This window comes from Brassica oleracea, chromosome C5 (assembly GCF_000695525.1).
Source record: "Brassica oleracea var. oleracea cultivar TO1000 chromosome C5, BOL, whole genome shotgun sequence".
In the NCBI taxonomy this organism is placed as follows: domain Eukaryota; kingdom Viridiplantae; phylum Streptophyta; class Magnoliopsida; order Brassicales; family Brassicaceae; genus Brassica; species Brassica oleracea.
Genome location: NC_027752.1, coordinates 2,250,762 through 2,261,842, shown reverse-complemented (window position 1 = coordinate 2,261,842; position 11,081 = coordinate 2,250,762). Strand labels below are relative to the sequence as shown.

Below are 11,081 nucleotides of genomic sequence, written 5' to 3'. Positions count from 1 at the left end.
TATGTCCAAAAACGCATCGATCGATCACTAGTTCGTCGGAATTTCCTCGGAATATTCCGACGGATTGATGTTTCCTCGGAATTCCGTCGGTATATTCCGAGGAAATTCCGAGGAAACCCAAATTTTGGGTTTCCTCGGAATTTCCTCATAAATTCCTCGGGAAATTCTGAGGATTTCATTTTCCGTCGGAATGTCCGTCAGAATACCGATGTTTTCTTGTAGTGATCATGGAATTGTGATTCTTAACATTTGACGTACGATACGAGGGTATTGGCTCAGTTGTTTATTTCGACTATAGGCTTCTTCCATATCTAAATTTAAATCACAAGCCACAATATATATTTAATATCATTCTTTTCGTTGCGATTTTGAATCTTTGATCATAGTTAATCAAACAATTCAAGTAGAAAGAGAATTTATACTATTTCTTAGGATCATGCCAGACTTTTCCAATTAATTACAAAAAATTTCATTAACTTTTTGGTTCTATATGTTTATTTTTCCAATAATAAACTTGATTTTGTCTGTCAAAACAGTAAACTAGATTTGTAAAAGCAGTGGGCTTGGATCTATTAAGGTAAATAAGATATATGTTTGCTTTGTTTTCTGGGTGAATTGGTTTTTGCGATCCAACTTGATCATTTTTACATGTGATTTTAAAATCAAGTAATAGTGCATCTCATTTAAATTCTTTTCAGCAAATTAAAATATTTGAAAATATAAAATATTAACATTATAATTTTTTCATAATATAAACATTACAGATTATATTTTTAATAAAAAAACTATAACATTTTTTCTGAATATAGTAACTTTATTTTATTAAAATTATTTATTATTCTTTGCTATATTATTTATACCTTAAATAAATAGATATGTAAATAAAATAATTTTCTAAATATTTCTCCCATTTTATTATACTGGTGATTCACAATATGAAGATTTTTTATTTTACCTCAATTATTTGAAATAATTTAAAACAGAAATGTAACCAAAACCGAAAAATTCAAAATTTTTATATATCCATACCACACAAAATATCAAAATATTCAATCATTTTAACCAAAACTCAACTTCATATATAACCAAAACTGTTCATATATTTCCAAACCAAAAACCACATCAAAAGTGAAATCGAAAACAAATAAAAGCAAATTAGAGTCGAACGAAAACCGAAAATGTTTATAGCGAAATAAATTAGTTAACAAACAGTTATATCAATAAATTTATCAATAAAAAGCGCGGGTCAAAATCTAGTAAATACTTAAACCATTAGATTAGAAAATGGTTCGAATGTCACATCTAAAATGGTTTCGATACGTAAATTTTTTTGTATAGCAGTTTAGTTTTGCATGGGGTTTTATTAATGACACTTATGCATGGGATTTTATTAATGACACTTATATACAGAGAGAGTTTTTCGGTTAACACCTCGTGAGTCATGGCTTGACTTTTGTGTTTTGTGCTCACTATCTTATGTATATGATCTTTGACTTTGACTACACCGGTTACAAAAGAAATAATTGTTCCTACATTTGATAAGAAAAACAAACGTAGGAATTGATCAAACGAGTTACTATGACACGGTTTGCATTAGACAATGCCCTTTCCTCGAAACAAATAGCACGCGCCAAGAATCAACACTCAAAGCAAATCGATCTAATTTTGATTGGCAGTATAACTTTTACTTGTATGTACATGATTTGTGACTTGACTTGGAGATGGAGAGGCCAATGGTCTCACAAGATATTCTTAAGGCTTGGCTTTTTTTTTATTTTTTTTTGCCAACTCTTAAGGCTTGGCTTTACTTGGAATATTCATGACATTTTCATTTTTCACCTTGGACATTTGATCAAAGATGTTACCACTACATGACCCCTTCGTTTCGCCTTGCACCACCAGAAACGGAAGATGATAACCGATTTAAAAAAAAAAAAATCAATACCATTAAAAGAAGATCATTCCCAGATTATATCTTTAATGAAAATTACAATTTTTTCAAAAATACCTTTATTTTTACAAATGATTAATAAAATTCATTAATGGCATTTAAGTCTTTTGGTTTTAGACCAACAGATGCACCTAAATGGATCTATAAATAATGGGCTTATATATATATTTAAAAGATATACTAACTTTAAATTTAATATAAGTATAAATAAATTAAGAAACATGAAAATATTATTTTCTTAAATATACGTATCAATATTTAAAATAGATCATTTGAATATTATACATATTTTCAATACAAACTAAAATCATATATCCTACAGCATATATCATATACATATTTGAATATCATTTTTCCATGTATAATGTCATTTTATACATAATACTGATATTGCAATTACGAGTGTTCAAGAATATTTTAAAAACTATCTAAAAATCAATTTTTAAATCTAAAATAAAAACACAAACTTATAATAGGTTATTAATAACAAAAATAAACTAATATTGTCATATCAATAAGTTATTTTTATATTATTATTTTTTATTTGGATAACATAATAATTTATCAAATTCTAAGGAATCACTAATTTATGTAATATTAATAAATATATGAGTAATTTAATCAATTTTTTAAAAAATTACTACTAGATATTTTGTAATCGGATCAATGGTATCAGATCGCGGATTAATAGTGAGTTTTTAGGTTTTTACTGGGTTATATCAGATTTTTAATTAACGAATTTTTCATTAAATCCGAACCGGATTATATACAATGTATCGGGTCTATAGGTGCAACCATGAATCTAGGTCAAATATGAAAACAAATCTTAAAACTCAAATATTATTATAGGACAACTATCATATTTCGAATAAATACTATATTTTTAAGAGAAAAAAAAACAAATGATAAAAACCTAAAAACTCAATTCTTATGGCTTGAAACAAAAATAATGGTAATTTGTAAATCAGTTTTCGATTAATAAATGAAAAACAAACAAATTCGCGATTTCTAAGCGCTGATCAAAATCTAGTATCTGCTTAAGTTTGGTTCATAGCTTACACATTGGTGACTAAATTACAGATCCGCTAGGGGTGTTCAATCCGGATATCGGTTCGGTTTCGGTTAGGTTTTTTCGGTTTTTCGGTATTTCGGTTAGTAAAATATAACTACCATTCTAAATCCATATTTACTTCGGTTCGGTTCGGTTTATATACCGTCGGTTTTCGGTTTATTCGATTTTATACCAAAAAACATAATTCTTTATTTTGGGATCATATTATATGAATTTTAGAGTCTTGTTGTCAACACATTCATTTATTAAAAAAATATTATAAGTTTAAATAAAAGAACAAAAATAAAAAATGTTTCTATCATCTAATAAAATAATCAAATCTATAATTAAAATCAAAGCTCAAAATTTTGATAATAAAAATAAAAAACAAAAAATAAAACAGAAGCACGAAGCACAAAAAATAAGTTATTATATTCTTTCATATTTAGCGTTCATCAAAGTCATGTTTCTTCTATTAAACACGAAACTCTATTCGTTTATAGATAAAAAAAAATTGTGAAGAATTTCTACTAATTGTTATCATCAAATTTATAATCTTTATTTCAATTTAGTCAATGCTAAATTAAAGCAAAAAAATCAAAAGAAGACTAAGAAAATAAGAAACATGTTTGCGATGAATTGTTATTTAATTATAGTTCAAGTGTTTTACAAATCAGAACTATTTTATCACTGTAAAAAATATGGTAATAGTTATTAGCAAAAAAATTAACTTATGATTTTCATACGTTGTTATAAAATATATACATATTTACATGTTTCTATTTTTTTATCGGTTTTATTCGGTTTTATTCGGTTTTATCGGTTATATACCGAACCATATCCAAATTCTACGGTTTTTTAAAAATCATATTCATTCGATTTGTATGGTATATACCAAATCCAAACCATTTATCTATTTCGGTTTGGTTCGGTTCAGTACGGTTCGGTTTTGCCATATTGAACAGCCCTATCTGGTTTATATCGGTTCTTTTTTTGGTCCTGAATGTAATAAATAACATTTTTTGGTTAAAACCCTAGCCCGACTAAAGGACACTTTTAATTAGTTTTTAGACTCCACCACAGTAAAAGTATTTCATCTTTTGGTTCGCAGCCTCCTTCAAACTCAACTGAGCGAAACCGAAGGCATGAGTCTAGAGGATGCTGAAGATTTGGTTCTCCACATAATATTATCCAAAGTCGGTCCAGAGAACACAGCGAGAGTTGCTTGTGTCAGCAAACGCCTTCAAGTTTCCGCCTCCGAGGAATCTCTCTGGTCCATCTTCTGTTCCCTTGACCTCAACATCTCTACTCCTCTACATCCTCATGGAGATTCTGCTCCTTCCTTCAAGGTCAGCTTTTTTTTTAATACTCTTTTCACATTTTCTAGGGTTTGATTTTTCCTTAGGTTCTGATCTCCGAGCCTGCCCTTTAAGTATATATATAGTGTGGTTCTGTTCATTTAAAGGTTGTGGTGTCTTTATTATTGTTTCAGAGGGCATATCAGTCATGGAGGGAGTCTTTTGTAATGTATCCTTGGAGTCTCGTTAAACGCGTTAAACATTGTTGGGACAGTCTCAAACTATGGTTAAGCTTAAACTTCCCTGAAGCAGAGGCTACACTGAGAAAAGGTGTCACGGAGGATGATCTTGAAGAATTGGAGACTGCACTCAACGTCCAACTTCCTCTCACCACAAGGCTTCTCTACCGTTTCGTCGATGGCCAAGAACTTTCTTCCTCCTCATCCAGTGGTGTTGTTGATGGGGGGTCTCTAGGGCTTCTTGGTGGCTATTCTTCTTATTGGCATAAAGTTAATGTCTACTTGCTACCTCTTAAGGAAGTGGTAAGGGAGACAATTGATGTCATGGCCGGCGATCATAATACTATATCCAAGAACATTGTCGTTGTGGCTGTATCAGCAGCGCCTAGTTCGAAGAAGATGTTTTTCCTTGATTGCACAAACGGACAGCTTTATACTGAAAACACAAGTTCTCACCAAATGCTTCCTTGTGTTCCCGAGTCTTTGGTTTGTATCAACGGCGATCAGCAACAGGACGCCATGCTGCTTTGGTTAGAAGAACATGGCAGGAGGTTACAAACTGGTGCTATCAAAGTCCGTGAACAGGATAACATTAAAAGTATCAGTTTGTTCCCTGAGATTCCTCCGTTGTGTTCTATCTCTGTATCTAATGGTGTGCAGGTAAACAATATTTATTTAGTTACTGTTATATTCATTTTTTTTTAATATATAAGTGCATTCATAAATCACGGCAAGACCATGATTGTTATATTCATGGTTGTAGATTGTTAAAAAATAAATAAATAAATGCAGGTGCGTGCGTCTTCTGTATTTATGCCTGAAGTATCTGATCATCTGGATAAGCCACCGGTATACTCGTATGCATGTTCCATCCGGATGTCTCTCATGCCCAACTTTAACAGGAGACACCATAGCTCTTGGCAAATGTATTCGAGACATTGGGTTGTCCGAGCTTATAATGCGGTAATAGGTGATGTTGATGGAGAACTTGTGCTAGTTCAGGTATAGTTTTGCTTCTTCCACTCCTGTGCTAATATATGTTCCATGTAGTACAATGGATATGAGCAATTCTTTCTAATGTGGTTTGTTGTATTTTTTAGAATCCGCTCTTACAAGCCAAGGAAGAAGAGTTTGTCTATAGGTGTATTTCCCAATTTCCAACAAGTAATTTATCCGTTGAGGGATCTTTCACCTTTGTGCCTGGAAGGTATATGCTTCATGTACGATGATGTTTGATTTATAAGATTGCTGTTTATCTTGTTTTTAAGATTAATTCTAGAAATTGGAGTATAATTTTTACCATTGCGTCTTTCATTTTTACCATTAGTTTGCAAGATCCGAAAGGACCTCAATTCGAAGTCAACGTCGCAGAGTTTCCTGTGAAGCTACCAGACTACATCTTCTAAAATCATCTCCCTCAAGGAGGTTTGTTACTCTTTCAAGATAATGCGTTATGTCAGCTTTTATAGTTCATACATTGTGCAATGCACTTTATTAAGTTAATTTAAGTGCTTTGAATCGCCCAGTTTTACAAATTCATTAGACCATATATTATTCTCAAATGTTTTACATAATAACAAGTGAGTGTGTGATGAGTGAAAATAAGGTTGAAAATGAAATAGCTAGGATTAGAGCTGAGATTAAAAAGCCATCTTGTGTTTCTGAGCTTCTGAAGGCAATTTAACATCGGTGGCTAAGCCGAGAGCCTGAAAGAACCGAATAAGGTACCAAGTTATGTCTAACTGATACCATTCCAGTCCGTGCCTAGCCGAGGCCTCAAAGGCATGGTGGTTGTTGTGCCAGCTTTCTCCCATCGTCACTGGTGCTAGCCACCTATACACCATTTCGACAAATACTCAAAATTAGTTTCTAGTTATGGTATGCACAAGGATGTCAGAGCCGTGCCTCGGTGAGAGCAAATGAAACATTTGCTTAGGGCAGCAGATTTTTATAAAAAATTAAAGGCATCAGCTTAGACTAATCTACCAAGGGTATAAAATTATTAAAAGTAACATTAGTTTATAGGAATAAAGCATTGTGGTAACTATAATAAGGAAATTTAGGAAGTATGATAAAAACTTGAGTTTCTTAAATAACAAAATGAAAAAAAAATGCTAATTATTAGAAAATAGAATAGTTAGATCGGTTTTGAAATGTTTTTCATGCTAAAACAAATAAAACTGTATCGTTTGTTTGAGTATTACTTTTATTTTTCGTAATTAATATTTTGTTTGTTAGTTTAATTTATATCTTTTTACTCTGTAGTAATAGGTATTATTAATTTCTATTCAGAAGTTATAAAGGTTTATAGATATTATTTATGAAAATTTCTATGAAAATTTTTGTATTGCTTATGGCAGCTATAAATGTTCGCGGTTCCGAATGATGTTCATATCTCTTTGATAAAATACCAAATGTTACGAGATGTGTCCTTGGTGTTCCAAGCTCTCGAGCCCAAAATATGACATGCTGAGTTTATGAGCCACGTCCCGTGGTAACCGATTGCTCCTCCGACACCCTGTTACAACAAAGTGATATTTTGTTATTTTCTTATGAAATCAGTTTTTAAAAAGTGAAAACCTAAAACATTTATGATAAAATGTAAAGAGTTCCTTTTTTTACCACGCCGCAAGTTAGGTAAGGTAGACCACCCCATATATAGACGAGGGTCCAAAACGCCATGACGTGGAGACCAACTGTTTTTTGTAGAAACCTGTAGAACCATTGCTGTTTCAAGTCCATCACGTTGTTACGTGCTCCACACTGTTACATAAAATTTGCATTGTTACAACATGTACGACGTAGTTTTAGTTAATCATAAATCAAGATTGATTCTGGTTTTGTAAGATATTTGAAAACGCTGGAGTTACCTTTTCTCTGAGGTAACTTGTGTCGAATATCCACAGGACATGACTGAACCAAAATCCTTCGATAGGGCTATGTGGGTCACGGTCAGAATCTGTGAACTGGTGATGGAACCTATGTGTGCTCACCCAATCTATTGGATGACCCTACCCAAAAAAAATAACATTTCAAATAACGCTGAGGATGCATATTGGATGTGTTTTGTTTCATTTTAATTTTTGGTTTAAGCGATATAAACCTGAAGGGCAAAAAGTGCAGAATAAGCAAAAGGATATTCAAGCCATTTAGGTAGCTTAAAGCTCTTGTGAGTCAAGTTTCTATGGTACGAGAACGTAATGCTGAGGTTAGTCACTGCAGCGAGAAGAAAACCGAACAGGAGAGCTTCCCATTTGTAGTTAAAAGGAGCCAAGACACACGACAAATGAACGGCCATAACACTTGAAGCTCTCATTACATCGACGCTTGTCCATTTTCTAAAAAAAAATGCTCTTTTTTCCTTACGCATTGCTTTTCGGCTAGAGCCAGAGCCATCCTCCTTGGTGCCACCCATCAAGGACTTATTGGTTTGTGTTTTGAGATTTGGTGAGTTATATGGTATGGTTGAGCAAAGGTTGTGATTGATTATATATATATAGCTGAATGTTGTGGATATTAAGAATCGTAAAGATTGATTTGAGTAATCATATCGTAGTTTAACAACGAAATAATAAACGTGTACACTTCCCCTCGTGTTTGCCTAGTCTCCAGACGAGGATTTAATTTTAAAAATACTCAAGCGATTGGTTGGCTAATTTAATTATTTTCTAATAGGAGCATTCGTTAATGTTTTGCGTAGCGATCCCGGTTGATTGGTTAGTCCGAGAACTAGGAATTACGCACAATAGGCACACGTACAAACCTGGACAATTGTTTAGAGTTTTAATAAAAAAGTTTTTACGAATGCTTTTACGTCATAACAATATACGCATTCTGATGCCTCTTAACGTTTAAGGTTTTAGAATCTGGAAAATATTTTGTACGCATGATACGCCAATTAAAAATATCTTTTTGGGTACTAAAAAGACAGAAAATGTGTAAAAACCAAATAAAGCAATACGAAGATTTTCATTTCTTGTAAAAGGCTTAACAATACGAAGTAACTCTAAAAAGATGCTCTATGAAGAATTTAATATGTATATATTAATATACGTGATATTATCTAAAAAACAAAATTTAGGTTCATCCGTGAGGTGAACCTTTAAATTTAACTCCCCTCTTGTTACCAATCAAAATGACACATAGATTAATGATAAAATACATTATTATTTTTTTTAAAAAAATCTAAAATAATTGGAAAAAATAATGATGTTTATTTTAATGACGCTAACGCCACTAACTAAATTCTAAATCTTAAATTCTAAATCATAAACCTTAAATCTAAACCCGAAACCCTAAATTCTAAACCTAAACTCTAAACTCTAAACTCTAAACCCTAAACCCAAACCTTATATCTTAAACCCAAATCCCAACCTCAAACCGTAAACTCTAAACCCAAACCTTAGACCTTAAACTCAAACCCTAGATCCTAAACCCAAACCTAGACTCTAAACCTAAATCTTAAATCCTAAAGAAACAACATCAACATTAAACCAAACCTTTAGGATATAGGATTTGGGTTCAGGATTTACGATTTGAGTTTAGGGTGTAAGGATTAGGTTTGGATATATAGTTTGAGTTTACAGTCTATGATTTGTGTTTAGGATATAGGTTTTGAGTTTAGGGTTTACGGTCTGGGTTTAGGGTTTAGGATTTGGGTTTAGGATATAGGGTTTGAGTTTAGGGTTTACGGTTTGGGTTTAGGGTTTAAGATTTGGGTTTAGGGTTTAGGGTATAGATTTAAAGTTTAGGGTTTAGTTAGTGGCGTTAGTATCATTAAAATTGGCGTTATTATTTTTTCAATTATTTCAGATTTTTTTAAATAAAAATAATCTATTTTATTATTAATCTAGGAGATGTGAATTTAAAGGTTCACCCCTACCTAAGTCTTGTTCTTATCTAAACTAAAAATATTAACATACACATTCTAAAGTTCATATTACTCAGGCCGCTTCTTATTTTTTCCGGTTACTCGAGTTAAATTTTCTTGCATGCTCTCTATAAAAACCAGAGAGCCAAAGCAAAAAGTTATTAATTAATGTATATCACTATAAATTATTATTTTTCAAACGTAAGCAATCATACCAATATTTATATCAGTTTTTTTACTAATGTGCATGAACGAAATGTAAATGACAGAAACAATAGAAAACGTGATAAACTTCATTACGCATATTAGAAGTTCACGAAAACGAACGTAATTAAGCAAATTGGTTCCCACATGGCCACACACAACAAACACCGGATAACACAATATTACAAGTGTTACCCTTACCAAAACCTTGAAACGTACGTAGACATTTAAATGATACTTAATAAAGACGATAAGTCGAATATCCTCATTCAACGAACCAATGCCATACGACGCCGTTGACTCTCTGAAGGCAGCTTCACGTCAGTAGCCAAACCGATTATTTCGAGAAAGCGGACGATGTACCAAGAGATGTCGATTTGCCACCACTCTAGGCCTTGTCTCGCCGACGACTCAAAGGCATGGTGATTGTTGTGCCAGCTCTCCCCAAACGAGAATACCGATAGCCACCTAGAACCAACATATTCAACCACTTTGTTAGTTTCTTCGAAGTTAGGAGTATAACATATCATTATTGCTAATTAATTGATGCAGCTTTAAAATCATATAGTAAATTAATATGATTCTGAAACAAGAAAACATATATGATGCATATTTGTCCATTTCAAAAACATGGTAAGCTAATTGTTTGATATATATATATATATATATATATATATATATATATATTAAATTAAATGATTAACTATTATTATAATGTAATATATTTCTAAATTATAAATTGCAAAATAAAAAATTAACATTTTTTGTTTGTGTCTCTAATTTAATTATAAATAAATTTAAAAATGTATCAAACAGTAAGAACATTATCATTTAGTTTACAAGTTATTTTGAACATGCTCTAGTTAGGGCTAGCTCTAGTAGTAAAGTGGACCACAGAAAAAAAGCAAGGCAATTAAAAGAAAAAAAGAAAAAAAGTTAATGGATGGTGAACTTAAATGATCTATATATGTCAGGTTTATGGATGGTGAACTTAAATGCAGTTGGAGTTGGTCCAGTTGAGTTTCCATTTCAGACGATTTTTTCCCTTTCTTTGTCAATAGACCAATCCGATGACAATGATGTTGTTTTTCCAGCTTAGTCAAGTCAAATAGTTTTAAATTGAATGTTTTTCGTGGAGAATGTGCTGATGTTTAAAAATCCTAATCGACCTTTGAAAACATAGGTAGTTAGTTGAGGCATCAAGCATCAAATAATAAAAGAAACTATCTATAACTAGAAAAATTCAATTCTAGCGACCGAAGAATATGTACATACCAAATGACATTAGTATGATGCATTCATGATTGATCAAGGATTTGTACTACGTACCAAACATTACGAGAAGTGTCGTTGGTCTTCCAAGTTCGGCTTCCCCAAATATGGCAAAGAGAGTTGATGAGGCAAGTCACATGATGCTCCATTGCTACCCCAATACCCTACATACATCCACCAGCATTACAAATTCTTC

The 11,081-nt window shown here is 32.1% G+C and overlaps 3 protein-coding genes across 3 annotated transcripts; 1 reads left to right on the top strand and 2 right to left on the bottom strand.

Annotated features, from left to right (window-relative positions):
• The first annotated feature begins 4,126 nt into the window (after window positions 1-4,126).
• On the top strand, window positions 4,127-6,135 carry LOC106292918 (F-box protein SKIP16). Its single transcript, XM_013728583.1, has 5 exons — window positions 4,127-4,351; window positions 4,495-5,199; window positions 5,332-5,541; window positions 5,640-5,746; window positions 5,867-6,135. The coding sequence occupies exons 1-5, from the start codon at window positions 4,148-4,150 to the stop codon at window positions 5,943-5,945; spliced, it is 1,305 nt and encodes a 434-aa protein (XP_013584037.1). The 5' UTR covers window positions 4,127-4,147; the 3' UTR covers window positions 5,946-6,135.
• Window positions 6,055-7,983, bottom strand: LOC106292919 (delta-9 desaturase-like 1 protein). The gene is made up of 5 exons (XM_013728584.1): window positions 7,643-7,983; window positions 7,410-7,550; window positions 7,162-7,302; window positions 6,951-7,057; window positions 6,055-6,372 (listed from the first exon to the last, which is right to left on the bottom strand). Exons 1-5 carry the CDS (start codon window positions 7,952-7,954, stop codon window positions 6,180-6,182), a joined length of 894 nt encoding a protein of 297 aa, XP_013584038.1. The 5' UTR covers window positions 7,955-7,983; the 3' UTR covers window positions 6,055-6,179.
• Window positions 7,984-9,672: 1,689 nt separating this feature from the next.
• Window positions 9,673-11,081, bottom strand: LOC106293790 (delta-9 acyl-lipid desaturase 1-like). Its single transcript, XM_013729434.1, has 2 exons — window positions 10,943-11,081; window positions 9,673-10,081 (listed from the first exon to the last, which is right to left on the bottom strand). The coding sequence occupies exons 1-2, from the start codon at window positions 11,032-11,034 to the stop codon at window positions 9,883-9,885; spliced, it is 291 nt and encodes a 96-aa protein (XP_013584888.1). The 5' UTR covers window positions 11,035-11,081; the 3' UTR covers window positions 9,673-9,882.

What these genes read in the sequence shown, in the direction of transcription:
- LOC106292918 (XM_013728583.1), top strand. Translation starts at nt 4,148, where the DNA reads ATGAGTCTAGAGGATGCTGAAGATTTGGTTCTCCACATAATATTATCC. An exon ending in CTGTATCTAATGGTGTGCAG is followed by an intron (nt 5,200 to 5,331) that starts GTAAACAATATT and finishes AAATAAATGCAG; the next exon opens with GTGCGTGCGTCTTCTGTATT. An exon ending in GAGAACTTGTGCTAGTTCAG is followed by an intron (nt 5,542 to 5,639) that starts GTATAGTTTTGC and finishes TGTATTTTTTAG; the next exon opens with AATCCGCTCTTACAAGCCAA.
- LOC106292919 (XM_013728584.1), bottom strand. Translation starts at nt 7,954, where the DNA reads ATGGGTGGCACCAAGGAGGATGGCTCTGGCTCTAGCCGAAAAGCAATG. An exon ending in CTTACCTAACTTGCGGCGTG is followed by an intron (nt 7,058 to 7,161) that starts GTAAAAAAAGGA and finishes TTGTTGTAACAG; the next exon opens with GGTGTCGGAGGAGCAATCGG. An exon ending in GACACATCTCGTAACATTTG is followed by an intron (nt 6,373 to 6,950) that starts GTATTTTATCAA and finishes AATGGTGTATAG; the next exon opens with GTGGCTAGCACCAGTGACGA.
- LOC106293790 (XM_013729434.1), bottom strand. Translation starts at nt 11,034, where the DNA reads ATGGAGCATCATGTGACTTGCCTCATCAACTCTCTTTGCCATATTTGG. An exon ending in GACACTTCTCGTAATGTTTG is followed by an intron (nt 10,082 to 10,942) that starts GTACGTAGTACA and finishes TGTTGGTTCTAG; the next exon opens with GTGGCTATCGGTATTCTCGT.